This window comes from Pollicipes pollicipes, unplaced genomic scaffold (genome assembly GCF_011947565.3).
Source record: "Pollicipes pollicipes isolate AB1234 unplaced genomic scaffold, Ppol_2.1 Scaffold_4219;HRSCAF=4965_pilon_pilon_pilon, whole genome shotgun sequence".
NCBI lineage: Eukaryota > Metazoa > Arthropoda > Thecostraca > Pollicipedomorpha > Pollicipedidae > Pollicipes > Pollicipes pollicipes.
Window position 1 is genome coordinate 20,916,352 of NW_023596448.1, and position 27,413 is coordinate 20,943,764.

A 27,413-nucleotide genomic window follows, 5' to 3' on the forward strand; every position below is an offset into this window, starting at 1 on the left:
GGTTTGGTTGGTTTAAAAAGGCTTTCCACGTCCTAGCCTGATCCATGACTTCTTCACTCAACAGCTCATCGATCAGCTTTTCACTTTTCAGTGAATGCGCCTTGCCCCAACATTCGCTCTGCTTTTCTCATTCACTGCTTCATCCTGAAACAACCCCGTCTTGTCCTGTGTTTCCGAAGCAAGCTGCGGACGTCAGCCATGAGCTGGCTTAACTCAGCGCCGTCTTGACGGTAATGCCCCCCCCCCCCCCGAACCCCAACGAAGGGGGTACCTAAACCCAACAGCTGATATCTCCCACTTTGGCGGTCACATCGACAGGTACTTACCTCTCTCCTTAGTCACACACCCCTGGAATAGCCATTACTGGCCGAAAAGGCTATAATCCTACCCAAACCAAACCAATGTATCGGCCTCAAGAGTCGAGAGCTAAGCAAATCAATGAAGCTGAGTTCAAGCAGGAATACTAAGGGTGACTTCTTCTGCCAAAAAAATCGGCTCTTCAACAAAATTTTTAGACATTTTAATGCCAGTCCTTTCGTACGCCGTCACAAGTCTAATGTTCAAACCTATTTTTGGTGGTACCATGGCCCCTAAATGTCAAAGAGTCAGGCCCCTGGCTAAAACATGGCAATTTCGTAACAAAAATTGTTCGACCACTGGCTCTGAAGTTGTGAGATGGCATCTTCGGTTAACATCACTCGACCAGTGACCAGCCATCATCACATGGTGATCATTGCGCTGACTCACGCACACCAGACACCGCTTCCAACAGGTGCACGACCACCTGCGTGACCCGCGCCGCCCGCGGGCAAGAAGGGCCTGCCCGAGCGCGTGCTGTCAGCGCGGCGGCTGCCTTGTTGCCGGAGTGTTCGCCTGTGACCTCGGCGCCGCGTCGCCGCCTCCGCCACCGCCGGGCCTGTCCGTCCGCCGCCGTCCACGGCCGTCACTAGCCGTTTCCACGGGCATCAGAGGTCAGCTGAGACCGCTGACAAGAGAGCTGACCCGAGACCGCAGGGCTCGATCCTGAGCCCGCTTCTGCCGCTGCGGTACTTCCCAGCATCGGCGCCGTAGACGGACGGCTGACAGCACCAGCGGCACCAGCACCCGACCATGGCCAGCTACGGCGCGCAGGCGGACCCGGAGCCCATCTATATGAGCCCGTCGGAGGTGGCGCAGGGGCGCAAGCACGCCGCGCGTGCCGACGACGCCGACTCGGTCATCTCAGACGTGTCGTCGCTGTCGATGCTGGCCGAGGAGCCGAGTCAAAGCGCCGAAGAGGCCAAGTACCAGCAGCTGAAGCGGACGCATGAGCTGCGCGAGAAGCTCAAGAGCTGGGAGCTGACGGGGACGGACGGGGGCCAGCAGCAGCAGGACAGCCAGCTCATGACGTCGGCTGAGAGCGGTGTCTTCATCGAGGAGCTGCAGGACTTCGAGCAGGCCAAGTCAGACCAGGTGAGAGGTCCTGCGGGATCGACACCAGGCAGACTAGGTCAGACCAGGTGGGGTCCGCAGGGTTGACGTCAGGCAGACTAGGTCAGACCAAGTGAGAAGGTCTGCAGTGTTGACACCGGGCAGATTAGGTCAGACCAGGTGAGAAGGTCTGCAGGGTTGACACCAGGCAGACTAGGTCAGACCAGGTGGGGTCCGCAGGGTTGACACCAGGTAGACAAGGTCAGACCAGGTGGGGTCCGCAGGGTTGACACCAGGCAGACTAGTTCAGACAAATGAAAAGGTCTGCAGTGTTGACACCGGGCAGGTCAGACCAGGTGAGAAGGTCTGCAGTGTTGACACCGGGCAGACTAGGTCGGACCAAGTGAGAAGGTTCGCATTGTTGACACCGGGTAGGTCAGACCAAGTGAGAAGGTCCGCATTGTTGACACCGGTCAGACTAGGTCAGACCAAATGAGAAGGTCTGCAGTGTTGACACCGGGCAGACTAGGTCAGACCAATTGAGAAAGTCTGCAGTGCTGACACCGGGCAGGTCAGACCAAGTGAGAAGGTCCTCGGTGTCAGAGGTCAGGCCAAGAAAGAAGGTCAGACCAAATGAGATCAGTCCAGATCAGATCAGGCCAGATCAGACCAAGCAGACTGGTTTAACATATGGTGGAGCTAGACTGACAAAAATTAAGCTCCTTCGGGATTCTATTCGGTGCAAAATTGACATGAACCTAATTACGATGTGTTCAGATGCTTGCTGCTTGGTGCAACAATGTTTAATATAGCTGTTCTGTATCTATTTGGCCAAATACTCTCTCTTTGCTTTCATGCATTGAAGGGGATCTGAGAAGCATCCGTGAGGGGGGGGGGGGGGGCTCAAGTCAGCATTCGGGTAGGGGAGGCTCGGACTCCCTATAGTATATACATAGAGTGACGCCCTCGGCTCCACAGATTACTGCAATCGGGAGGCGACCAAGTCTCTTTGGCATAAACCCAAAGCTATCTAAGCCCAAACCAAGCAATATTGTGGCATGAAAAGCACGCGGGCGTATATTCCAGTTAACTGTGGTCAGGGGGAGCTAATGCAAAATTAGCTGTAGGATTTGGTTTTGTTTGCCCTGGATTGGGACTGGTGGTTGTCAATAGGTATCGCACCTGGGTGCGGGGTTCGTTCGATTCCCGCGGTGCCCGTCCTTCCTGCCATGGTGTGAGCCAGGCGACACCATAAAGCATCAGGGGCTGAATGCGTCCTAAGGCTTCAATGGTAACAGCATCAATGTCTCCTGAATCTCCAATGTCGTATACATTTGTCAGCGTACAAATGAGTTTCCTCTTATCTTTAACAACCCGAGAGTTTGACGCCTTGTAATGGGCTAATCCATCACATGCTCGCCTGGTGATGAGCCGATCTGTCACATGCTCGCCTGATGATGGGCTGATCTGTCACATGCTCGCCTAGTGATGGGGTGATCTGTCACATGCTCGCCAAGTGATGGGCTGACCCGTCACGTGCTCACCTAGTGCTGGGCTGACTCGTCACATGCTTGCCCAGTGATGGGCTGATCAGTGACATGCTCGCCGCTCTAGCATATAGATTTGTCGACAGACCTTGATGGAATGATTTGATAGCAAATTGAAATTTTCAGCTTGATTAAGCGCAGGGCGGAGACTTAAGAGCATTGTCATAAAAGTAGCCATAGCCAGACTTCTCATGACGTATTTCAAAATTGGTCATTATACCGAACTCATCCCGCACATCTGAGTTATATCGTCTACCGAAAAACCACAAGTCAGGCATTCCTCTTCGCTCGATAGTCTCCGCGTACGGAGATCTTGACAAACTCATCGTGGGTCCTCGAGCGAAAAATAATGCAGCTGTTGCTCCATAGGCCAGCGCAACTCAACAACACTTACGACTGCATTGGTAACCTGAATGACGTTCCCATACGGGTCCCACCACAATTTATTGGTTTCAGCAAGGACGTCGCCAGTCTTTGTGGAATGTGCCCGTAACTGAGGCCATTGATGCATGCGCAGAGTTTCGACAAAAATATGCTGAAATCATTGAAATGTTTGGCCAAGCGATTGATGACGTCAGAACCCTGTAGCCCCATATTTTGAACAATAGTTTCGTCACATATGGACAACATTACCGTTAACAAACGACAGACATATTTAAGGGCAGCAGAGTTGTCTTACGCCTCTGACCTACAATTTTCTAACATCAGAAAGCTCGGGTCGAGGACTCCGCTTCAAATCCATGCACCTATCATACCACAATATCGTTCCGCGAACCCTATACAAACGAAAAGCTTTGTGCTCCACTCGCGAAAGCAAGGCCATAGAACGAACAATGATGAGGGCAGAGAACACCTTCACAACAAATGCACAGACGCGACCTGCTGTGCCACGCGCTGTGGCTGTCCTGCTATGATGACCTGCTGCAGCTGGCCTGCTGTGTTGGCCTGCTGTGACCAGCCGCTGTGAACACAGCTGTGGCCGGCCGAGCCGCCGTAATGGCGGTGCCGGCGCCTCCACAGGTGCCGCCGGCGCGGCCCCCGCTGGCCAAATGTGCCGCCGGCGGCGCCTGGCGACGTGACCGTTCTCGCGTCGGCTCCGACGCGCGGCGGGGCGACGGGCCGTCGAGCCCTGCCCGGCGACCCCTGTCGGCGACCCCGGACCGCAGCCGGCGCAACCGTGAGAGGCGGCGGCGGCGGGCTTGTGACGTCACCCGCGACCGTGTGAAGGTCGTGCGCGACTGGTATGGACTCGTGCGCGACTGGTGTGAACTCGTGCGCGACTAATGTGAAGGCTCTGCGCGAATCGTGTGAAGGGATTGCGTGACTGGTAGTAGGGGTGCGCGCGACTCGTGTGAAGATCGTGCCTGGTTCGTGTTGAGCTCGTCTCTCGTGCTCATTGTGCGCAGCTGGTGTGACTGTCGTGCCTGGCTCGGCTGCAAGGGCGCGAGCTGCAGTGACAGCGACACAGTCAGCTACAGTGACACAGCCAGCTGCAGTGACACGGTAAGCTGCAGCGACACAGTAAGCTGCAGTGACCCAATACCGACGGCAGGCTAGGGGCGATCATCGTTCTCTAGGAGCAGTCACCATGACAGCGGGCTTCCCCGGAAGGCGGACACTCTGACTGTGGCGCCGAATTCGGCCTGACAGTGTTGTAGTCCTTGCTGAAAACATGGCGGGCGACGAGGACTCCGATCTGGACGAGACTAAAGGTCGCAGTGGGCGGCGAGCACGGGGAAAACCGGGTGGAAAGTGGCTGGCCAAGTTCTCCTCTCGCAGACGAGAACAAAACGACCCGGAGACAGCGCGGGCCTCGGCAGGGCGGTCGAGTCAACGACAGAATGCCAGAGACGCATGGAGGAAGATGAAACAGAAAATGAGTCGGGACAGAAGTGCCAGTCATCGCTCCAGCCAGGAGGCTTCCGCAGCCTCCGTCGCCGACGACAACATCCGCCACGCCGCGGATGACGCTCCCCTGAGGTCAGCTGGCACCGGCGACACCGGCGTCGGCGGAGAGCAGGGGTGCGGTTCCGGCGCGACGCCCACCTCCTCGCCTCCCCTGCGGAGAAGGCTGTCGCAGAGGCTGAGCCGTCAGCGGCGCGCCTCCAGCGCCTTCTTCGCCCGGATCGGCAACGACGGAAGACTGCGGCTGGGCCTGCTCAAGCGCCGCCTGCGCTCCAGAAGCCGCGGAGCCGGCGTCGGGGCGACCTGTTCGCATGATGACGTCAGCTGCTCGACATCGGTGCGGCTGGGCGCGTCCAGCACCAGCGTCGAGTCCTTCTACACGGCCGTGCTGCCGCCCGCCCAGCCGTGCCCGGCGCCGCGGCCGGCAGCGGCGTCCGGTGGCGCCGCCGCGGCACGCACCGCGGGCCAGGAGCACCTCTACTGCTGCCCGGAGGACGTGCGGGACTCGGCGCCGGCCGAGGACGCGGCGCAGGCCCTGGAGCGGCTGCTCGCCACGCTGGAGCGGCGCGTGGAGGCGTGCGAGTACGAGCACCTCACCACGTACCCCTTCCTGCCACCGCCGCCAGCGCAGCCGGTGGGTGCCGAGCCTGGGCGGACCAAGACTGCGGAGAAACCCGGAGGCTCCACGCAGCGGTCCGAACCGTCGGGTGACCAGCACGAGCACTACGTGGACATGTCGGCCGGGCGGGCGAATGACGTCAGCGAGGCCGTCACTGATCACCGGCTGGACGCCATCGGCCGCAAGCTGGACAGCATCTGCCTGCAGCAGAGCTTCCAGGAGTCGGGCCTGCGCTTTGATCGGCCGCACCGGTCACGAGGCACAGGCAGAGTTAGCTACCGGGTGAAGGACGACACTGACGATCGCCCGCACTCCTGGGCCGTGCCGGGGGGAGACCAGGACCTCGACCTTGACCTTGATTTTGACTTTGACTTTGATGGCGGCGCGTGGCGAGCGAATGGTCAGAGACGGTCAGACCCGGAGCGCAGCCAGGGAGGGGCGACTCACAATCGATCGGCGGCCAACCACCGCCACAGCTGGCCGGCTGGTGGCGCCCGCGGTGACAGCGCCCGAGCGAAAGCCATCCTAAGCCGGTCTGGTGCACAGGAGGACTACGGCGGCCACACGTACTACGACGCCGACGGCAGCCGAACTTACTCGCGCGGCCGGGGGGTCACGTTTGACGAGGAGTCACACGCGCACGGCAGACGCTCGCAGCGATCCACGGATAGCGAGAGACCCACTGAGGTCCAGCTGAAGCGTCTGCTGGAAGCGATCAAGGCAGGGAGGCTCACCGTTATAGTGAGTTGGTGTGCTGTTCCGCTCAATAGGTAACACAATTTTGTCATCGTATTTGATGTTTTGATAGGTCAATATTGCATTGCAAGAGGGTCGAGGTCACGGAAGCCACCATTCCGCGGAAAGACTCCTACCTAAGGTATATATATATATATATATATATATATATATATATATATATATATATATATATATATATATATTTAACCAAAAGTCACGAAACATATGATAGACATGGCAGAATAAGGCAGTGTACCACGCGACAACATGTGTTCAACTACTTAACAAAAAGTAAAGAAAATAAAGGTACGATCATCGTCCAGCGTGCAACTCACCCCGACAGCACCCAGTGCCGTCATTTAGTTCCAACGGCGACGGACCTGGCTCGTCAGCTGATGCACCATGCGTTTTCGTAGCCATTTGTGCCGCAGCTGGGACAGGCGACACAGCTGCTTCTGCGGCTGTTTTCAGTGTAACGCGGCGACGAGTGCCGGCGGTACCCTTATATTGCGAAGTGCTGATTCCCGGCGTGCTGTGAGGAGCGATTTGGGCCTTCTAAGGACCAAATTTGGATTCGTGAATAAGTTCGTTGAAGATGTTTTCCATGAGACACATGGGCCTGCGAGCATTGCGGGTAAAATACTGGGGCAGGGTGCTTTTATTGTATTATGTAATTCTGCTGCCCCAGCCTGACACAGATTACTAAAAGTGTGCTTTTTGGGTGTAATATAAGTGGTGACTTCTGGAAAATTATGTCTGATGATGTTATCACTGCCATTGTACACTGCCACTCCATGTTGCCTAGCTTAAATACTGGAAGCTGTGGTTGTATGTTGTATTGTGCTGTCTGTGAGCACGATTGATATGTGCGTGCCATGCGGAGAAGAAACTTTATTTCCTGACATCACATAAGGCCAAGCCATCATAAATATACAGATCCACACCAGCCCACAGCTGTGAGATGCCAATGAACATCCCAGCAAATTTCCTCTCCTGTGCCAGCCCACCATTAAGACAAAGTTCATCACATTTGCTTATTCATGTATTTACAAGTGCCTGGAGTTTCATCAACCTGGACCTTAATGTAACAAGCATCACACTGATGGTCAGGATGATCAAGCAGATAGATTTTGCCATTGTGGTCAGAACCCCCAAGATAGTTTAAGTCTCATGTAATGGGGTTAAGTTAGGTAATTGTCCACACATCACTCACTTGATTGGTTAGAATTAATATCATCCACTGTAGCCTTTTGAAAACAAGCTGCCCATAGCCTTAAAACTCTGTATGGTACCTGAAAAAGTCTTCTCTAGCAAACATTGCAGATATTTTTCCATATACTGGTATTTGCAAAGTTTGGTAATGCTACATGACATCTAGGTTCTACTCAGATGCATCCAAAATGCACCAGAACAGGAATTACTTTTAAAATGCCTCAGTTGTTTTTGAGTTGGCCCATGAAATGGTGTTCATATCCTGCAAACAGCATAAAAGATGAAGAGCCAATTTATTATTGTCATTGAGCTGTCTTAAGCTGCTAACAAACAATAAGGTTTTTAGCAATACAGTTTTTACCATTGGTTTTGTTATGCATTCTGGCACAATGATCAAGTTTTATTAGTGCCATCATTTTTATACATGTGCAGTGTCAGTTACTCCTGCTTATCAGTTATTGCCACCCACCCATCATGGCTGCGCTCATCACATTCTGTGACTCCACCACCACCGTGGCTGACTGTGGCTGCGCTGTGTTCGCCAGCGCGGTGCGTCGCTGCTGAAGCCGGGTGAACTGTCGCTGGCGCTGGACTCGCCGGCCGGCCAGGCGCGCATCAGCCAGGTCCGGCTGCGCCACTCCACGCCGATGAACACCGTCATCATGTTCGTGCCACAGCAGGAGGTGGGTGCCGCGGCAGCCGCGGCCTGCCGTCGGGCGCGCGCCGAGGCCTGGGGTGGGGCCATGGTGTGTGTGTGGGGGGGGGGGGAGGGTGCGGAGGGGAGGGAGGCAGTGGTAGTCAGCAGGCGAAATCGGCTTTCTGGTACTTGATGAGGTAGTATATCTTAATTTTAGTGGGCGAACATCGGGTCGGGCTAGAAACTTGTTTATGGCTGTCATAACAAGAGTTGAAGTTGCAAACGCCTTGATTCAAGGTCTGAATCGCTTCCATTGATGCGCAATCAAGCCCAAGCATGGAGGTGTGTTGGCAATACTAGTGTAACGAGCACTCCTCACGGCCGATGACTTTGGCTAGCATCAACCTGGCTGGCAAAACCGGACCTGCGGACCAGCATAGCCCATAACGGAAAATGGAGCTCCACGTCAACGCTGCTGTTGTTTTCGAACAGGGCGGACATCAAAGAACATCAAAGCCGTTGTGGTTTTCAAACACTGCAGCCCCCATGGCCAGTGTTGGTTACATGGGAAAGTCGCTGCCAGTCCGTACTTATCAATTGAAACACGTAACGCCGTCGAAATGTTTGTGGCACTTTGTACGCTTGCTCATCTAACCCGGCGCGGTGCTCCGGTCATGGATCGCTCCCTGCGTGCTCAGCTCCATCGGACCCGTGTTCGCGCCGCTGGATGTCGTCCGTGAGAGCACTGTATCGGTATCTGTATCTGCACTGTATCGTGAACAATACGTCAGGATTCACGCCCTGAGGGGACCGTGCGCCTCCCGCACTGTGCCGACTGTGATCTGGCGGTGTTCAGTGCCCTGTGTGCTGCGTCGTGTGTGCTGTGCCGTGTGTGCTGTGCCGTGTTTGCTGTGCCGTGTGTGCTGTGCCATATAGGCTGTGTTGTGTGTGCTGTGCCGTGTGTTCTGTGCCGTGCGTGCTGCGCTGCGTGTGCCGTGCCGTGCGTACTACGCCATGTGGGCTGTGCCGTGTGCTGTGCCGTGTGCTGTGCCGTGTGTGCAGCGCCACATGGGGTGTGCGGTGTGTTGTGTCATGTGTGCTGTACTGTGTACGCTGTGCCCTGTATGTTGTGCCATGCGTGCTGTGCCGTATGCACTGTGCCGTGTTTGTTGTGCCGTATGGACTGAGCCGTGCGTGCTGTGCCGTGTGTGCCGTGTAAACTGTGCCGTGTATGCTGCCGGGATGTGGTTTGCGTGACCTGTTGGCTGGCAAGGTTGGTCCACGCGCTGTGCCGGCAGGTCTTCTGCGATGTCAGGCTTCAACCACAGTCTGGCCGGGTCCATGGCAGATAGAGTGTCGTGTCACGTTTTGAACTGCCCTGCACAGTGTACCGTACCGCTTGTACCGTACCAGTCGTACTCCAGCCGTGTACACCACCAACTGTGTGACAATGCACGGCGAGATGCGGTGCTATGCTATGCTATGGTTCGTCGCGTGCCCTTTACCTGAGTGGTGTAAGGACGCCGCACGAACTCCGTGTCCTCTGAACCTCGCCCGTCGCCGCGAGGCGTGCCCCGCGCCGGCTGCTCCGTGACCGTGTTCCGCGCCGCTCCTCCACTCCCCTCGCCGCGGCGCAGGCCTGGATAGTGGAGCGCATGGGCAAGTTCAGCAAGGTGCTGGAGCCAGGCATGGCCATGCTAGCGCCGCTCGTGGACCGCGTCAAGTACGTGCACAATCTGCGCGAGATGCCGATCGAGCTGTGCAACATCCCGGGTGTCACCGAAGGTAGGCGGCCCGCCGCCGCCGCCGGCTGCCTGCTGCGGCGTCCCCGCGGGCCGGCGGCTCGCCGTGCGAGGCGAGGAAGTGAGGGCGTGGGGTGCGTGTGCTGACAGGGGTCTCCGCAGGCTGGAGACGGCGCTGCGGGCTGCTGGTGTGTCGTCGGTTTTCGTTGTGTGCGTGTGGACGGTGTGGGTGATCGCGGGCTCGGTGCGCGTGTCGGCCGGTGGAGGCGGCGGTGGCGCTCCAGGTGACGCAGCGGCGGGACGTGGCCGCCCCGACAGCATGCGCCCGGCGTCGCTCGCGGCGGAGCCTGCACCGGTACAGGGCCATACCCGACGGGGCCACACGCCGCTCGCATGACGCAGGGAGTCGGGCCGCTGCCGCCGCCGCCGCCGCCCGTGTCCGCCGGACCGATCCGGTCAGGTCGGCGTCGGTCTTCACCCGCGCCGCCTGGGCCACCTGAGCTGTGGCAAGAGCTCCGGGCAGCGGCGGCGGCGGCGGCGGCGGCGGGGCACCGGCAGCCGCTGCTGACTCTGCGGTCGTGCCGCGCCCGCCCGCAGGCCTGGGTGGTGGAGCGCATGGGGAAGTACTCGCGCGTGATGGAGCCGGGCCTGAACCTGCTGGTGCCGGTGGTGGACCGCGTCAAGTACGTGCAGAACATGAAGGAGCAGGCTATTGATATACCGCAGCAGTCTGCGATCACGTCAGGTGAGAGGCGGCCGCCAGGTCCTCCAGCGGCTGCCGTCTACTGCCTCCGGGAGCCGCTTAGCGGCGGCGGAACAGTGCTGCCACCTGCATGGTACTTGTGCTGCCACCAGGGGCGGTTCTTCGCGATTGGAGCTTACCGCACTGCCGCCTCTTGTACCTGCTCTGAGATGTATTTTGTGCGGGTACACAGCGTACAGTGCCTGTTTTTTTCTGACGGGGTCAGTCTGAATATGTCAGCAGCCCGTTTTCGCTCATCAGTGTACACTGAGCGCTGCCCAGAGCATGAGGAGAGGCAGTTCAGAACACTCCAAGTGGGAAGGGGTACGCCACGCGGTTCGTCAGGGACACTACATACATGAGATAGAGTTCACCGAACAGTGCTTGCCGCAAATGTAAGCAATCTCAAGCGTCATGCTTCGGAGAACTGGCTTGTTTTTTGTCATGCACTAACAGGCGGCCTGCCGGGTGTCTAAGCCCGCGACCGTTTTTGAGGTACGTTCTCCTGATGTATTTCTGGGAGCACTGTTTCCTGGCATTGTGCAAATGCTCGACACGCTGATGGCGTTAGTACGGCTGTTGTTAGTACAGCTGCTTGAATCTGAAAGTCAGTGTGAGGCAGCAAGTTCTCATGACAGACATGTTGGGATTCCATCTCCCAACATCTCGGCCTCTCGGCACAGGTTTAGCCCACCATCAGGGGAACCCAAACCGTTGACCCGATGCAGCCGTGCCGAATCTACGCTCTGCGCTTACATTGTTACATCATCACTTAATCATTCTACATCTACCTTCCTCCCACATTCATTCTGCATCGGTGCAGCCGTGAAAACATTCAACAGCATAAATTCTTGCAATATGAGCACCCTGTGTTGTGGAGCCAACTGTGCGCCAGCGCAGCAGCGGCAGCTCGCTGGCCGGTCTGCACGGTCTTCCCCGCGCCCCGCGTGCCGTCGTGTCGTGACCCCATAACCCCGTGATCCCGCGCGGTACCCTTCTGACGCGCCGCTCTCTGCGTCAGATAACGTGCTGTTGAACATTGACGGCGTGCTGTTCCTGCGCGTCGTCGACCCCTACAAGGCCAGCTACGGCGTTGAAGATCCGGAATTTGCCATCACACAGCTGGCCCAGACCACCATGAGGTAGGGCCACACCGCACGTGAGAAGAATGGGGGGGGGGGCGGTTCGGTACGCTATTGCCGTTTGCAAACAGGAGTGGCGTGCTTCAAGTGAGTTGGAATGGAACGCGCGCCGATGACTGTAAAACAGCCGCTATATAGCCTGAATAAATTATGGCTGGGTCAGACCTTTCGCACCTTCATGGTCTGGTGCGCCGGGTTCCCCTACCGTAGGCTTCTACGGGCCCACGGGATATTTCTGGAGCCTCCATCATTGTCACGCCCGTCTCGGCTCCAATCTCAGCTTCTGCGCCCGGGTCGGTGCCGTGAGTTTGTCCGACCGACCGCCCGGCACTTCGGCGGCGCCCGTGGTCACCGCTGGTCACGTGTCATGTTTGGCCGACCGGCCGGTGCCCCAGCGGCGCCCGTGGTCGCCGCTGGTCACGTGTCATGTTTGGCCGACCGGCCGGCGCCCCAGTGGCGCCCGTGGTCACTGCTGATCACGTGACATGTTCGGCCGACCGGCCGGCGCCCCAGCGGCGCCTGTGGTCACCGCTGGTCACGTGTCATGTTCGGCCCACCGGCCGGCGCCCCAGCGGCGCCCGTGGTCACCGCCGGTCACGTGCCATGTTCGGCCGACCGACCGGCGCCCCAGCGGCGCCCATGGTCACCGCTGGTCACGTGTCGTGTCCGAGCGGCTGCCCCGGTGGCGTACGTGGTCACCGCCAGTCACGTGACTAGTCTGGTGGCCGCTGGCGCCGGTGAATCCGCCGTACTTTTTGCGTTTTACCCTGTGGACACCTTAATGACCTGGTGACAGTCGTACGCGTGAGCTCAAGTCGCCGGGCGGTGAGGCCGCCGCCGCGTGGAAGCCGCTGCGAGCGTGACCTGTCTGTGTCCTCGGTCAGGTCGGAGCTGGGCAAGATCCAGCTGGACAAGGTCTTCCGAGAGCGCGAGAGCCTGAACATCGCCATCGTCGACTCCATCAACAAGGCCAGCGAGTCCTGGGGCATCACCTGCCTGCGATATGAGATTCGTACGTGCCGGGTGCCGCTGTCGGTGTGGGTGCTGGGGCGCTGGGACCAGGTCACTCGCTGCTGAAGCGTCTTGGTCCTGGTCCTGCCGCTGGGGGACGAGGAGTGTGAGCCGGTCGAGTGGGTGGGCCGGGCGGGGTGGTACTCTTTGGCTTCTGGCCTCTACGACCAGCGGTTAGGGGTACTTTGGACTGTCTGTATCGGCATGTATTATTCTGCCTGCACCAGCGTTGCAACTACTCACACTGGTAAGCGAGACGTTTTCAGTATAAATTTTACGCATTGTGTGAGATTCGAACCCAGATTTGCGATGAGTGGTCCGGGGCCTATCTCCACACCGCATGGCCGTTGGCGTCCCATTCACTGCACCACCACGATAGGCCACCTACATGATTCACCACAGATATCGGATGTCCGCGACAACAGCGCAACACACACCGTGCTTGCGTCTTCGGCGGACGCTGACTGGATTCTAATCGCGCCGCTTCACCTCGTAGGCGACATCAAGCTGCCGCACAACGTGCAGGAGGCGATGCAGATGCAGGCGCAGGCGGAGCGCAAGAAGCGGGCCGCCATCTTGGAGTCGGAGGGCGTCCGCATGGCCGAGATTAACATGGCCGAGGGCCAGAAGCAGAGCGTGATTCTTGCCTCAGGTGGGTGTGGCGCTGTCGCTCGTGTCCGCACGGATGGTCCTCACATTCACTCTGGCGTCATGCAACCAAGCTACGAACCTGCGCTGTTTCGAGCTGCGCGGTATGAGCTAGCGTATATCAACTGGCGACTTCGCTGACCTGAAGGGACTCGCTCACAGCCACGTAATCCGAGCCTGCTTGCTACTGCTTATGTTGCGCGTTATCCTTGGGCCTTCAAACAGCCGTGAATGGCAAGAGCAAGTTGCATTACGTCGTCGGCATTGCGCTGTTTGCTGGCGCATGTGCCTGCGGTGTCCGGTCACGGCGCCCCGATCACGTGTCTTGTCCGCACCCGCAGAGGCGGCGCGCGCCGAGCTGGTGAACAAGGCGGAGGGCGAGGCGGAGGCGCTGCTGGCTGTGGCGCGCGCGCGCGCCCAGTCGCTGGCCGTCATCTCGGAGGCGCTCTCACTGCCGAACGGCCAGAACGCCGCCTCGCTGGCCATCGCCGAGCAGTACGTGCGCGCCTTCCAGAGTCTGGCCAAGAGCAGCAACACCATGCTGCTGCCGGCCGACACGGGCAACATGGCCGGCATGGTGTCACAGGCCATGGCCATATACGGCTCCGTAACCGGCAGGAACGCCGCCGCCGCGATAGATGGCAGCACCGCCGTGCCGCCAGATGGCAAGATGGGCGCGCGGCCAGCCAGCGGCTCGGTGACGGAGAGCGTGACCACAGGAATGTCGGACGGGCCGACTGGCATGAGCTAGGCGAGACGCCGGGGATAGTGAGATCAGTGCGGGACGGACAGTCAGACAGGGTCGCTAGCACGATTCGCGGTGGGCCGAGCGAGCGGTACGCCTTGTCGCCGTCCGTGAGTTTCGCGTGAAGCGGGACGGGTACTTTCCAGTGTGATCACGGCAGGCAGTGCGGTGTCGAGAGCGAGCGGCCGCATCTACCGGCCACGAAGCGCCACAGTACTGGCGAGGGCCCGGGTGCAGCGGGATGATAGCTCTGCGGCATTGGTTACGGCGGCGAGCAAGGCTGTGCACACATTTCTTCCGCAGTGTGCACCATCCGCTTCGAATCGGACCTGTCCAAAGAGCCTGTCGCGTAATCCGTTGGCACCGAAGTGAATATTCCGTGGGAATGACAGCGCGGCCGATGATCACGCTCCGCGGACCTCGGGTGACGCCTGTTTGACGACTCGTATGTCGCGTTGTGGTTGGGTGCGGCCTTCCTGCCGGTCCGCTCTCCTGTTCCGCTAACCCCAGAGAAGAGGCGTCCCTGGGCCTGGCGAGACACCCGCCCACCGCGTGGGTGGGTCACCCATACGCGTCCTTCTTCAGCGCTGGTCGCTGTGACTCCCGTTACCCGAAGCAGGACGCCGATGGAGCAGGAGGAGGACGGGAGAGGAGTGGGACGGGCGGGTCGGCCGTGGCGCCCGCGCGGGCCTGGTCTGTCGGGGCGCTCAGTCCGGCTCCTGGACAAAAGCATGCGGGTCGCGCCGCCTCGCCTCGCCTCCAGTCGTGTGCTGCTGCCGTGTCGTGTCGTGCCGTGCCGTGTCGAGTGGGGTGTCTCGGTGGTGGAGCCGGGCGGCGGCCGCCGGGCGCTGCGGGGTCTGCTCAGGAGTCGGATGATGTTGCCATGGAGACGCTGGGCGCTGCCGTGGACGCGCTGACAGCTGTCTAAGGTTGTCATGGGTGCGTTACCCGACGCCAGGGCTGTCCAGGGCTGTTCATATGGCTTCATGTAAATACAGAAATGCAGCAGACCATCACTTGTTTCGGGCGCGGGGTGTCGTGAAAATCTCCTATATAATCAGTGGTAATGCCTGATTCGTCCGTGCTAGCAAAGTCGGCGATGTGGCGGCCCGGTCAGTGACCAGTGGGCAGGCGGTGGGTCATACAAAGTAACCGGACGGCCGGAAACTGCCAGCAATGAACGGGAGCGGCATCGCCAGGAGGCCCAACGCAGGGCCCGGGTGATCCCGTTTGTGACCTCGGTGCGCTCGTCCTGTTCGGTGGGGACGTACTGTACTGTGATAGACTTACGACGTACGATAGACGTACTGTAGACGTACTGTGATACGTGCCAGGGATTACCGAGTCGACGGGATTTTGGGCATGACCAGGCGGCGAGGATATCTAAAAGGACAGTGGGCGTCTCCGGTTTCCCTTCAGATGTGAGGGAAACGGGTGGGCAGATGTTGCCAAGGAGCCCTGATATCATCGGGGAGCGGGAATAACCAAGGCACTCCAAACAACAGGGGCTACCAATGTACCAGAGGACTTGCGAGGCGGCGGGGCGGCAACAGGCGGGACTTCATAAACATGCCGAAGTCCAAGGACAAGCCGGGCAGAAATAAAACTTGCGTATGCATTCCTGGCCGACGGCTGGCAATACCTCCACAGGCGTGATCTGAGGCCTAGTGCAGCGGTTCTGTTGCGGGGGTCAGCACGTCGGCCAGTGTCCAGCAAGTACTTCGGCGGTGGGTGGAGACTGGTGCGTGTCGTTCGTGTCTCCTCGTTCTCTGTGCCCGGGGGAATGATGTGCACCTGTCCTTGCGGTTGGGTAAAGGTCTTGTGTCTGTCCTCGCAGCTGGCTATAGGTCGTATGTCTGTCCTCGCGGATGGCTGTAGGTCGTGTGTCTGTCCCCGCGGCTGGCTATAGGTCGTGTGTCTGTCCTCGCGGATGGCTGTAGGTCGTGTGTCTGTCCCCGCGGATGGCTATAGGTCGTGTGTCTGTCCTCGCGGATGGCTGTAGGTCGTGTGTCTGTCCCCGCGGCTGGCTATAGGTCGTGTATCTGTCCTAGCGGCTGGCTGTATGTCGTGTGTCTGTCCTAGCAGCTGGCTGTAGGTCGTGTGCCTGTCCTAGCGGCTGGCTGTATGTCGTTTGTCTGTCCTAGCAGCTGGCTATAGGTCGTGTGCCTGTCCTAGCGACTGACCGTAGGTCGTGTGCCTGTCCTCGTGACTGGCTATAGGTCGTGTGTCTGTTATCGCAGCTGGCTACAGGTCGTACATCTTCCCTCGCGTTTGGCTATGGGCCGTACATCTGTCCTCGCGGCTAACTGTAGGTCGTGTGCCTGTCCTCGTGGCTGGCTATAGGTCGTGCGCCTGTCCTCGTGGCTGGCTATAGGCCGTGCACCTGTCCTCGCAGCTGGATATAGCTCGTACATCTGCCCTCGCATTTGGCTATAGGTCGTGCGCCTGTCCTCGTGGCTGGCTATAAGCCGTGCACCTGTCCTCGCAGCTGGATATAGCTCGTACATCTGCCCTCGCATTTGGCTATGGGCCGTACATCTGTCCTCGCGGTTGGCTATAGGTCGTGTGCCTGTCCTCGCATTTGGCTATAGGTCGAGCACCTGTCCTCGCAGCTGGATATAGCTCGTACATCTGCCCTCGCATTTGGCTATGGGCCGTAAGTCTGTCCTCGTGGCTGGCTTTAGGTCGTGTGCCTGTTATTGCGGGCGCGGCTATGCCGTTCGCGCAAGGTCAAAAGCAGACGCGCAAGGTCACGTATTTTGTCAGTTTTGTTCAGGCACTAACATCTATTTTTGCTCATGAAGCAAATGCAACAAAAGCGGACAAGCAGACAAGAGGAGACGTTACGAGCATCAATATAGCGCCATGTCTATTTCACTTCTTAGGTAACCGAATACACGCCGGGGTTTCGCGTTCTGTGTGACCTTGACCTTTTTATCTTAAGAACAAGCTTTCCAAGCATGATGAAAGTGAACATAGCAATCAGTACCATTTTATCCTTGTTGTTGTATTGGTTTGAAAAGCAAATCAAAGCCGTCACACCGCGTTATGAGGGTCTTTGTTCGTTGAGCTTGAAAGCTAGTTTTTGCGCGTGCGGCGAAAGCGGACATCATGAGCATCAATATGACGCCCTTTTTAATGCAATTGGTTCGTGAGCGACGTAAAGCTAGGATTTCTTATTTTACGTGACCTTGACTTTTTACCTTGCGAGTGAAGTTTTGTACATGTGACAAAAGTCGGCATTACGAAGATCAACATCTCTACAATGTTTGCTTATGGTACGCCTGTCTCTCCCGTTTCGCGTAGCGCCATGCACGGACCGGACAGCGGGTCGCTGAGCGGCGAAATTTCAACACGACGCGCAGACGGTTTTCGCACGAGACGGTTTTCCACGGGTGGGTCGCGAGCCATTGCGGTCCGGGGATCGGGGGTGGCATGTGACGGAGAGGTCGTCTTAGGCCCATTGGCTTTGAATGAGCGCTCCGAAAATGTGACCGACGACAAAGCTGACGAGCAGTGGTTCGAAACTGTGGTCACATCTCGGCAACCAGGGGTCGGAGCGATAAGAAATTGACACGCTTAGGTAGATAAACGGGGAATCGTGTGTGCCAGATGTCGAGAAACACGTGGCACATGCTGCATGCGCCGGAGCATCTAAGATGGATTTGGCGATTTTGTACAGTTCTCACGTTTTGTACCAATAGCTCGGCAGTCAGAGCGGGTAGAAGTGCAAAGCCAATTCAGAGCGTCGAACAACGTATCATCTGCAATTCATGTCGCCAACACGATCCTGTGCAACCCATGGTTGTGCCGATCATTTTCAGAAAGCCGGAAATGTCGGCTTAAAAAAACGGTGCTGAATACGACATGCTCTTGTTCGTGAGCGTGGGGCCAAATTTACACCACCACATGCACCTATTCATTCACCGTACAAACCATCCATCTATCAGACATTCTATACATTGTCACGTCCATACATCAATCTTACGACAGGGTTTTAATTCCTCATTTTTACATCATCAAGATGCTGCCAGCCGATCGCTCTGCCGCCGACAGCGAGAATTTCGAGCAAAACGACGAAGCCAGCACGGGCCGTATATTGCGGGTGTCCGACAGTCGTCATTCCTCCATTCATTCGTTGCAGTCTGAAAGGTGACGCATAGTGATAATCAAATGCATTACCCGAACTCCTTACTTTGAGAAATGTCGGAGAAACCATACATCGATTGAAGGATTTCCGATGGATACAATAAGGGGCTCTAAGAAATTCCGTACTTTTGCAGCAAAGCTCACTGGTACGGCAAAACAGCACCTCCATTGGGGCTTCTCAAGATGTGTTTTGGAGTCACTACAAAGCCTGGCAATGCCCCAAAACCTTGCAGCAGCATTGAAAAGTGATAGTGGCGGACGTAATAGGATCTGGCATTTGCAGTAGGGCAAGTGGTGGCGTAGGGTCTGGATCTAGGATCTGGCATATGCAGTGGGGCAAGTGGTGTTTCCTTGAGCTGCTAGAATGCGCAACAACGCTCCAACAAGTAGAAACATGAATTGTTGAAAGCTTGATTCAAAAGCCAAAAAAGCGTTGATTTTGTCGTAGTGAGGTGAGCGTGAGCTCATTACAGAAGAAGGCATCAAATCATATTTCGGGATCATTTATTGCTACCTCTTTGCTGTGCCTCATAAGCTTTGACGCAAGACTAGATGACGCGAAATCGGCAAGCACAATGGCAACTTTTACCCCTGGCTCGAACGAATATAATCCCAGGTACGCCGTTCAATAGGCTGTTATCCACCGATTTCCGTCAATGTTGCAAGGCATTCAACCCGTGATGCTGTACGAAATAGTGGCTTACGGATGAAGTTTGCTTCCCATAATCCAACTACGTCCCTGGTTGTCAGCACATCACACCCGGTTCCCGTCAGGCATCCGGGCAGCCAGTGGTCGGGTCGGGTCGACCAGGCAATCCCATGGGTGGTGTTAAGTGCATTCCGAAATAATGCAAATTCAAATCATTCATAGAACCTCTGTCGCTTAGTGAACCAGGCCCGCAAACGCTTATAATACCCCTTTCGTTGGATTTCTTCGGTAAACCAAGGAATGACGGGTCACCCAAATTTTTACCTTCCGTTGACCTGTAGAGGTCAAGCTAAGTGACTTAGGGAAAGGAGGATAGCAGATTCAAGGCTTCAGTGGGTTTGACCTTTGCGAAAAACCGGCTGGAAATCTGCAGTCCACGTTAAATTCGGATACGAATGGGATCCCAACTTGACGGACATCTGCCACGCCTCTACAGCCGACTTCTGACTTATCAGTGCTCACCGCTGCTATCTCAATCTTCAGCAGCGGCAGAAGTTGCTGAGCGGACAACATGCGAGGGCACTTGCTGTTGGTGCTGGTGGCTACGCTGACTGCAGGTTCGAGGACAAGTGCTAGCAGGATTGCCACGAACGTGTGTTGCCTCACCAACGCGAAACGGTCGTTTGAGCAAAGTTCGTTCTGTGTAGGATCGATATTAGGTAGCCAAAGTGTATATCGCTGCATATACCGACGCCATCTTGACAATGTGAAACCGTCCAATTGAGTTGTAGTGCATGCCATACAGCTGGTTGCAGTGCAGTGGTGTTCGCGATTTACTATCATCCCGCCAGCAACTTCATCAAAATGCCTCATATGACTCCCCGTGTCACACATCAGGCGGCCCGGCGACCGAAGCACACCCAGCTGGCCCGGCGTCAGGCACGCAGACGGACCATGCAGACGCGCGTCACCCGACTGACATCCAGGCGGTGGTCGGAGAGACCGTCGATCTCTCCTGCCGATTCTCAGAACCCGGCAGACATTCGGTCAGTACACACACGCCTGGCCATCCTTTGTCGCTAAAACAAAGCCCTCGACGTCGCAAACGGAGGCTGACTCCTACCGACGGTCTTTGGCCGATACATGTACAGGGGTGGCCATGAATTGTAAAAATGTCCTGGTGGAGCGAAAAATGCATGTGATATACGCTTACAGCATGACATTTGGCATACACCTTGTCACACACACACACACACACACACACACACACACACACACACACACACACACACACACACACACACACACACACACACACACACATACACACACACACACACACACACACACACACACACACACACACACACACACACACATATATATATATATATATATATATATATATATATATATATATATATATATATATATATATATATATGAGTATTCTGAGAGCAGGTTTTCGAGTATACATTGTTAGTCGTACCATACAGCGAATTCAGGACGCGTAACCCTGGTAGTTTTTCAGGGCATTGAGTTGCGTGGTTATCATCTTCATTGTGTTCGAAGCGAATAATATTGCATTTGCCAACGTTTCGATGGATTTTATGAATATTATCCACCGAAAATATTACGCTACAAATATGCAGTTAACCACAGCACGCATGCAAATGTTCAGTTTGGGTGTAAGTTTATCTTAGTTTCATGACCATGGTGTGCCAGAGTCAAACGGGGCTCACATAGCTTAGCTTAAAAAGCATACATGGCCAGCACTTAACGCGCGTCAAGGCACCTAACACCACGGAGAGGGCCTTTCCTATCTAGACCCAGAGTGCCCCTGCGTCTTCGGCGCAGTCACGAAGTCGCTAAAAGGCTGGAATCCGCTAGCTAATCGGAGGCGGGTCTTTCAGTTTACAGCTCTGCCCTTCTTAAGACTTAAACCCGTCTAGCTTCTGAGTTGCACGCCCGCGAAGATGTGCAGCTTATTTTGGGTAGGCTTTTCCAAGGTTATCCGGGCATTCATGACGCCATGATAACGCCATTGAAAACCTGCCATTACATAAGCCATGCGGCGATCCAGGCCAAAGCCTAGTCGTTCATATCTGGCGTTCGTGAGCACGATTTCCAGACAAAACAACCGTCAATTGACTCTCAAACAACGTTGTGCAAGGTACGATGATGCAGTCAGACAATTACTTAGTGAGGGCCATATTTACTCAACGGAGAACTTCTGCTGTCTAGAGCAATCTTTTCCACTTTAAAGTATACCAATGTGCAAGTGAGTTCAAGTGACCTCAATTCGTCACATTTCATGGTTGCTTCAATATCTTCAAATGCGGAATATTCACCTTTAAAGGCCCGGCTAGGCGTCAGAGCCCACCGCCATAGGTCCTTGGGCCCAAACCGTCCTGTACCTGAGCGAACCTTCTCTGCGACAGGTAGCGTGGATCCTAGAGCGAGACGTCTCCATTCTCACCCTTGGCGTGTTCACCTACAGCGAGGACCCAAGGTTTTCTGCCCACCGCCAGGTCAGTATCTGCGTCAGTTTCAGCATCATGACCTTGGTGATGGTGATGTGGGCAGCGTCAGTGCCGTTGCCAGCCTCTGCAGATCGACGGGGAGTCCTAAGCCTGCTCCCAAGCAAAGCAATTGGAAGGCGATTCAAAAATCCCGTACCATAACATAAATACCATCCTGGAGAGCATAGAGTTACGCTTTTTAAACTTGACAGAGCTATCATATTTTGTCCCCCCCCCACCCCCGGTCTCAGAATGACCCTGGGGGGGGGGGGGGGGGGGGGCTGGAAAGTAGCGTCCACACTTATGTTTGGTCAGAGACAAATACCGCATTCAACTACAGTTTCAGGAATCCTTCAGTTACAGCGAAAAACAGGGGTTAATGAAAACAACGAATGTGTGCTGAAGTTTTGATTCCTCTGTTCTCTGTCTTCTATATATGGCCAGTGACTAGTGGGTACATTGGGTACCCCAATCCTCTGTTCCCCGTCACCCACAGCAGGAGAGTGAGGGGTGGATGGTGAAGACCTCAGTCCTCTGTTCCCCGTCACCCACAGCAGGACAGTGAGGGGGTAGGTGCAGAAAACCTCAGTCCTCTGTTCCCCGTCACCCACAGCAGGATAGTGAGGGGTGGATGCTGAAGACCTCAGTCCTCTGTTCCCGTCACCCACAGCAGGACAGTGAGGGGAGGGGGGTGCCGAGGGCCTCAGTCTTCTGTTCCCTGCCACCCACAGCATGACAGTGATGAGTGGGTGCTGAGGATTAAAGACGTGAAGCAGCGGGACGCCGGCATCTACATCTGCCAGGTTACTTCGGACTCGGGCGCAAAGCTGCGGTTGAATCTGCATGTCAGAGGTTAGTGGTTTGGTTCAAATTTTCAGGTTTTATCGACCAAAACGGGTTGTTTTATACAACTCACAGCTCTGAGCTTTAAGTGGCAGCTAGTTGACCAAGGAGGAAGATTTTAAATTTGAAGTGGTTCAGTTGCCAAAATGAAGCAAAATCTTAAAAAGGGCAGTGGCACAGTCTTTGTAAGCATGCCTGGAAAAAAGTCAGCTCGCTTTCTTAGGCTATGTAATCGCCGAACTGAAAGACCGTGGCTCGTGGCAGGTACCCACTGAAGCATGTATGTTGTGAGTTAAAGGCGTCTTGAAGTTACAAATAGGTAACTAGGGGGCAGTGGCTCGGTCTTTGCCATTCCGCCTGAAGGAAAGCCAGCTCGCTTTCTTAGGCCATGTAATCAGTAAACCGAAGGACCGTGGCTCATTGGAGAAATCTACTTAAGCATGTATGTTGTGAGTTAATAGGCGCCCGGGCGGCCGGCTAGATATCCTTTGCTCGGATGGGGGGAGGGGGGGGGGCAATTTGACCCCGCTGAGATCTCAGCAACTAAGTGAGCTAAAAACACCAAATTTACAAGATGTGTTGACCTATACGTGAACTCACTTTAGTCAAAGTTTCAGGCTTCTAGGTTATGACCTTTGGGTCAAAAAAGGTTAAACAAGGTCAAGTTCCAGGTTGGTCTCCAAATTGCCCCCAGAACCTAGATGACCGTTTCTAAAAAAAAGGTCACATGCTCATTTAAGGTCAATGACCTTGTTTGACCTGTTGAAGGTCATGGTGACCAATATCATACAAGACTGCTCTGAGTTTTGCATTTGAATAAGTGATAAAGTTTACGCTAGACAGTATGCTCCTAAAAACCAAATGTTCACCTGGGTCATTTTAGGTCAGTGATCTATTCTGACCTCTAAGAAGTCCGTGAATGGTGTATAATGCGGTTTCTGCTATCAATGAATTCGAAATGAGCACCAGAAACTATTCCACGCAGCAAGCCCCAGAGTAATAAAACAGGTTAGTTTTGACCTTGGTGTGACCGTCATACATGACCTTAGGTCAACGTAATATGCTCATTCAACTGTTGTGTTGCCTAAGAAAGCGTCTCAGAGATGTATGACTTCGTCTAACACTCCGTTGATGGATCAAATTGAAAGATTTCCTAGAAATTGCCTTCGCTGAAATAATGACCTGACTTTGACCTGCCATAAGTCAACGAACTTGCAAGATACATCTAAAGTTTTGGTGCCAAACGACCCGCTATTCAACTGTCTACATCTATGCAAAATTTGGCGCGGCTGCGCCGCGCCGTTCGGAAACCATTCTGGAAAAACCTTCGGGGGGGGGGGGGGTAATTTGATCCCACCCGAGCGCGTGTTAAGGGTATCATGAAGTTACAAAAAGGCAACTAGGTGGTGGCGATGCATTGCATATTGCGGATTTAGGAAATCATGGATTTCTTAGCAAGTTAGGTGGTAGGCGATACCTGGGTATCGTATCCGAATGCTCATTCTCATGTTTTGCTACCATACCACAACCACCCTACCGGACGTATGGTGTTAGGTGCAGTTCAATGCCCACATTTAACACAAATCGACGATACCTCACATTTTAATTACCAGGGCTAGCACAGAGTACGCTGACGCCTGAAGTAAAGGTGTTTGTGGGGGCAGAGAGCCATTCGAACTTCAGTGCTTATAAAAGATCAACTGTTAAATGTCGATAAACAGTACACATGCTATTTACCATCTGATCCGCCGTATCACGCAGATTAAAAAATGGTTCAAAGAAAGCTAACCCAAACAGATAAAAATGTATTATCACAAATTTCTGTAATTATCAGTTTTTCGTAAAATTCAATATTTTCCATTGATTTCAGCAGGAGGCACAAAAAAACTGGAGAAACCCAGCATCATCGATTTTGTTTAAAATACTACAAATGTCCACCTTCCCAGATAACGAGGGCATATCTTCAGATTTTTGCGGGCACCAAAATCTGTGATATTTAGACGTCACCGTATCCGGAAATCTTAATTTACAACTATAAAACATAATACTGGATCATCATATTAATACTGAACCCGATCTAAACTTTTTATGATTGAACATACACACCAGTTGTAGCAAAATTTTTAAGGGCAAGAATTAATTTACCGAACCAAGGTTGCGGTCATCGCAGGTCACGTGATTACCCTTTGCAACCAAGCACAAATAACACCTCTACAAACAAAAAATGTGATGCAGAGCCGAATGATGTCAAATGCATCATGTAATGGCGCTTACTTCAAAAGATGAACTCAGAAATCTCTACTATTATATGTATGATTAGCTTCTGGCACAATGCATTATTTCCCGCTGATCTGAACGTGGGCACCACGACTTGGAAGGCTCCGACCTCTTCTATTGTTTCTTTTTAGAATCGCTGGAAGTATGCAATATACCAGAAAACGAGGGCACCTTAGGATTTTTCCGGGCATAACAACTGTGACCTTCAGAGGTCACCGGATGCCAGACGATTATGCGTCATAGAGAAATACAATGCTTAATGGCAGGCCCAACGAACATGTTGAAACCGATGCAAGCCAAGTGTAATGCCACCGAGGCATATCCAGCTCCAGGCCGGTTTAAGACTTACGTATTGCCCGGAAGGCCGGAGAAAGCAATGGGGTTGCGTTATCATAAGCGAACACTGGTACCCGTTCGTTATGGCGCTATTTTCTTGCAAGGTTGTGAGTAACTGCATTATACTCTTGACTGGTTGTGAGAAACTATGCATTTGGCTAGGTTTGCAGAGCCATTCAGCACTCCTATTAGCTGTGTGATTGTTTGGCCTTTACGATCGTACTCAAGAGGTTGATTCCACTGGCAAAACAGAACTCAAAGATGTCGGAAGCTCCGCTGTATGTTCTGAATTGCATGATAATCTCATTGCGCTCACTTTGGCTTTTTTGGTGGCTTTCCTCCTGCAAAATTTTGCTTTGTCCCAGGACACAAAAGCTAACAAGGGAATATTGATCTCCCCAGTGATACTTTCATATATGGAAAGACATAAGGCGGGGTCCAAAGTCTATTGATATTGTCGGCAGTTGCCAAGAGCGTCGATTCCTGTATGTCTTTGTTAGGGGAGGGAGGGGGGATGGCGAGTCGAGAGGCCAACAACCTGTCTCTCCCTAATGCCTGCTTCTCAACGGGCTTAGCGTTCCTTATTTCGACGGAGCACGATTTTTCTTTTAAATTTTGTATCATTGATCAAATTGCCTCTTTTAACACAAAAACATTGCTCAAGGTAAATATGAAAATATTTACTGTTCAGCGTAATTAGCGTGTTTACTAATCATATCTAGATAGACATGCCGGCGAAGATAAACTTTGTTTACGGTGTAATTTTTTCCGCGGGCTCAACAAATCGACTCAAATCAACATTCAGAGGACCTGGGTGCTCACAAAGCGACGTAAATTAAGACCTCTGGCAGGAGGTTTACGGCGGGTTAAGCTGATTAAAACGCTTCGAAAGTAATATTGCCCCCTTTGTTCTGCCTCTTTTATAACTAAAGTCACGCCATAATAGTGCATGGCAACAATTTATTTTAGGAACAGCGAATGACTTCGTTTGACCGTCCGAAATTCTGGGATCTGTGCCCCGTCCCTTTTAGGATATGAGGCAGATTCAAATTATCGCCATTCATCAACTAACTCGTCCAAGATCATTGCTTTGCCCAAATCCAAAGAATGTCTTTGTAGTGGGGAAGGTATGCTGTCCTTTCTTCCCGGCTCCTACTCCCATTGGTGTCAGCATGTACTCATTATGTCTTTCAGTGAAAGTTTTGTTGCATTTTCCGTTGTTTCGTGATATTTAGTGCTGTTTAGTGCATGCTGCCCCAATCAAAGTTTTTCATATCGCGCAATGTGTTGACATAGATGCTCAGACAAAGGGGTTCCCTTGTCGCGCATTGACGTCTCTGGTTCTGCGGTTTCGCAGAGAAAAACTCAGGAGGAGGAAAGCAGACCAGCACCGACGCTCCTGTCCCGCTGCTACTTGAGTTGATGATGGCATTGTCGACTGCGGTTTCACTCATCTTATGATTGTGATGGTGGTGGTGGTGCCAGTAATGTGAGAAAACTGGTGAGGTGTCTGACAAATCCCGGTAACGAAAAAAGGGTAGCATACGGTGCTGTCAGCAGCCTGCCACACCGCTTGTGGTAGCGGGGTAGCAGCCGGTAGCTGAGGGTAGCAGCTGACGTTGAAGCTTACCCAGTATCCCAAAAGCTATTTCTAAGCTTTTCCTAGAGGTCCACGCCAATGCCCTGACACATTGCGTGTACGTGTGTATGTGTGGGGGAAGGGGGAGGGGCTTCAGCTCCCAAATGTATGACAATTTTCGCCCAGGTTGTCATGTATGTCAGTGTGGAGGCGGGCAGTGTTTGCGATAGAGCGCTTGGGGAGGGGGGGGAGGGGGGATCGTGATAGGTTGGACACGCGACGACGCCATTAGCCTTGTCCACTTGCTCCCCGGCACGACATCGGGAAGAATAGCTCTAATGCCGGGTAGTGCCGGTCATGTTAGACGCCGCGGACACGCGCGGACGAGGAGATTCGTTTATTGAATTTTGTGTTTCGGCTTAACGGGAATGTTCCACATTTGCATGGGGTTTTGAACTGAAATAGGCGTCGTAAAGATCTTTCAGTTCAGCTAACAGCCTTGCCCTTCTCAAAGCCTAAAACAGTGCTGTTTCTGAGCTACACGCCCGTGAGGATGTGCAGACTATTTCAGGAAAACTATTTCAAGGTCACACAGGCATCCATGACGCCATAATAGCGTCATTCAAATCCTGACATTCCGTTGTGCATACGGTGGTCAAGACTGAAAATTATGTGATTGTCGAGTCGTTTATATCCGGCGTCCGTGACCACGATTTCGTCAAGTGTCTCTCAATCAACGTTACGCAAGGTATGATGACGTAATCAAGCAATGCTGTATTGAAGAGGATGTTTACCAGACAAATGTTGTTGTTTTGAGAATCCTTTGCAGCTTTAAAGTACACTTATAGTTATAAGTAAGATTATTTCACCATGTATGATGTTTGCTTCAATATCTTGAAATGTGGAACATTACCTTTAAGTTACAGATTGTGTGAGGCGTACTACCAAGGCTTTCCAGAG

General features: G+C 54.1%; 2 protein-coding genes across 5 annotated transcripts; both read left to right on the forward strand.

Annotated features, from left to right (window-relative positions):
- Positions 1 to 902: 902 nt before the first annotated feature.
- Positions 903 to 14,371, forward strand: LOC119095730 (stomatin-like protein 2, mitochondrial). 4 transcript variants are annotated; one of them, XM_037218583.1, is made up of 7 exons: positions 903 to 1,452; positions 7,977 to 8,114; positions 9,706 to 9,853; positions 11,574 to 11,694; positions 12,579 to 12,706; positions 13,202 to 13,357; positions 13,695 to 14,371. In XM_037218583.1, the coding sequence occupies exons 1-7, from the start codon at positions 1,111 to 1,113 to the stop codon at positions 14,102 to 14,104; spliced, it is 1,443 nt and encodes a 480-aa protein (XP_037074478.1). In that variant the 5' UTR covers positions 903 to 1,110; the 3' UTR covers positions 14,105 to 14,371. The 4 variants fall into 4 exon arrangements, with proteins under 4 accessions (XP_037074478.1, XP_037074477.1, XP_037074480.1 ...); XM_037218582.1 differs by lacking the exon at positions 9,706 to 9,853 and adding an exon at positions 10,408 to 10,555; XM_037218585.1 differs by lacking the exons at positions 903 to 1,452; positions 9,706 to 9,853 and adding exons at positions 6,010 to 6,222; positions 10,408 to 10,555.
- Positions 14,372 to 19,430: 5,059 nt separating this feature from the next.
- LOC119094991 (zwei Ig domain protein zig-8) lies at positions 19,431 to 26,335 on the forward strand. The gene is made up of 5 exons (XM_037217899.1): positions 19,431 to 19,513; positions 19,794 to 19,942; positions 21,338 to 21,427; positions 22,150 to 22,270; positions 26,232 to 26,335. Exons 1-5 carry the CDS (start codon positions 19,468 to 19,470, stop codon positions 26,333 to 26,335), a joined length of 510 nt encoding a protein of 169 aa, XP_037073794.1. The 5' UTR covers positions 19,431 to 19,467.
- Positions 26,336 to 27,413: the final 1,078 nt, after the last annotated feature.

Excerpts from the sequence above, each read along its gene's own strand:
- LOC119094991 (XM_037217899.1), top strand. The coding sequence starts at position 19,468 with ATGCGAGGGCACTTGCTGTTGGTGCTGGTGGCTACGCTGACTGCAG. Across the intron at positions 19,514-19,793 it reads GGTGGCTACGCTGACTGCAG|GCGGCCCGGCGACCGAAGCA; the intron begins GTTCGAGGACAA and ends GTCACACATCAG. Across the intron at positions 21,428-22,149 it reads GGTTTTCTGCCCACCGCCAG|CATGACAGTGATGAGTGGGT; the intron begins GTCAGTATCTGC and ends TGCCACCCACAG.
- LOC119095730 (XM_037218583.1), top strand. The coding sequence starts at position 1,111 with ATGGCCAGCTACGGCGCGCAGGCGGACCCGGAGCCCATCTATATGAGC. Across the intron at positions 12,707-13,201 it reads CTGCCTGCGATATGAGATTC|GCGACATCAAGCTGCCGCAC; the intron begins GTACGTGCCGGG and ends TTCACCTCGTAG. Across the intron at positions 13,358-13,694 it reads GAGCGTGATTCTTGCCTCAG|AGGCGGCGCGCGCCGAGCTG; the intron begins GTGGGTGTGGCG and ends CCGCACCCGCAG.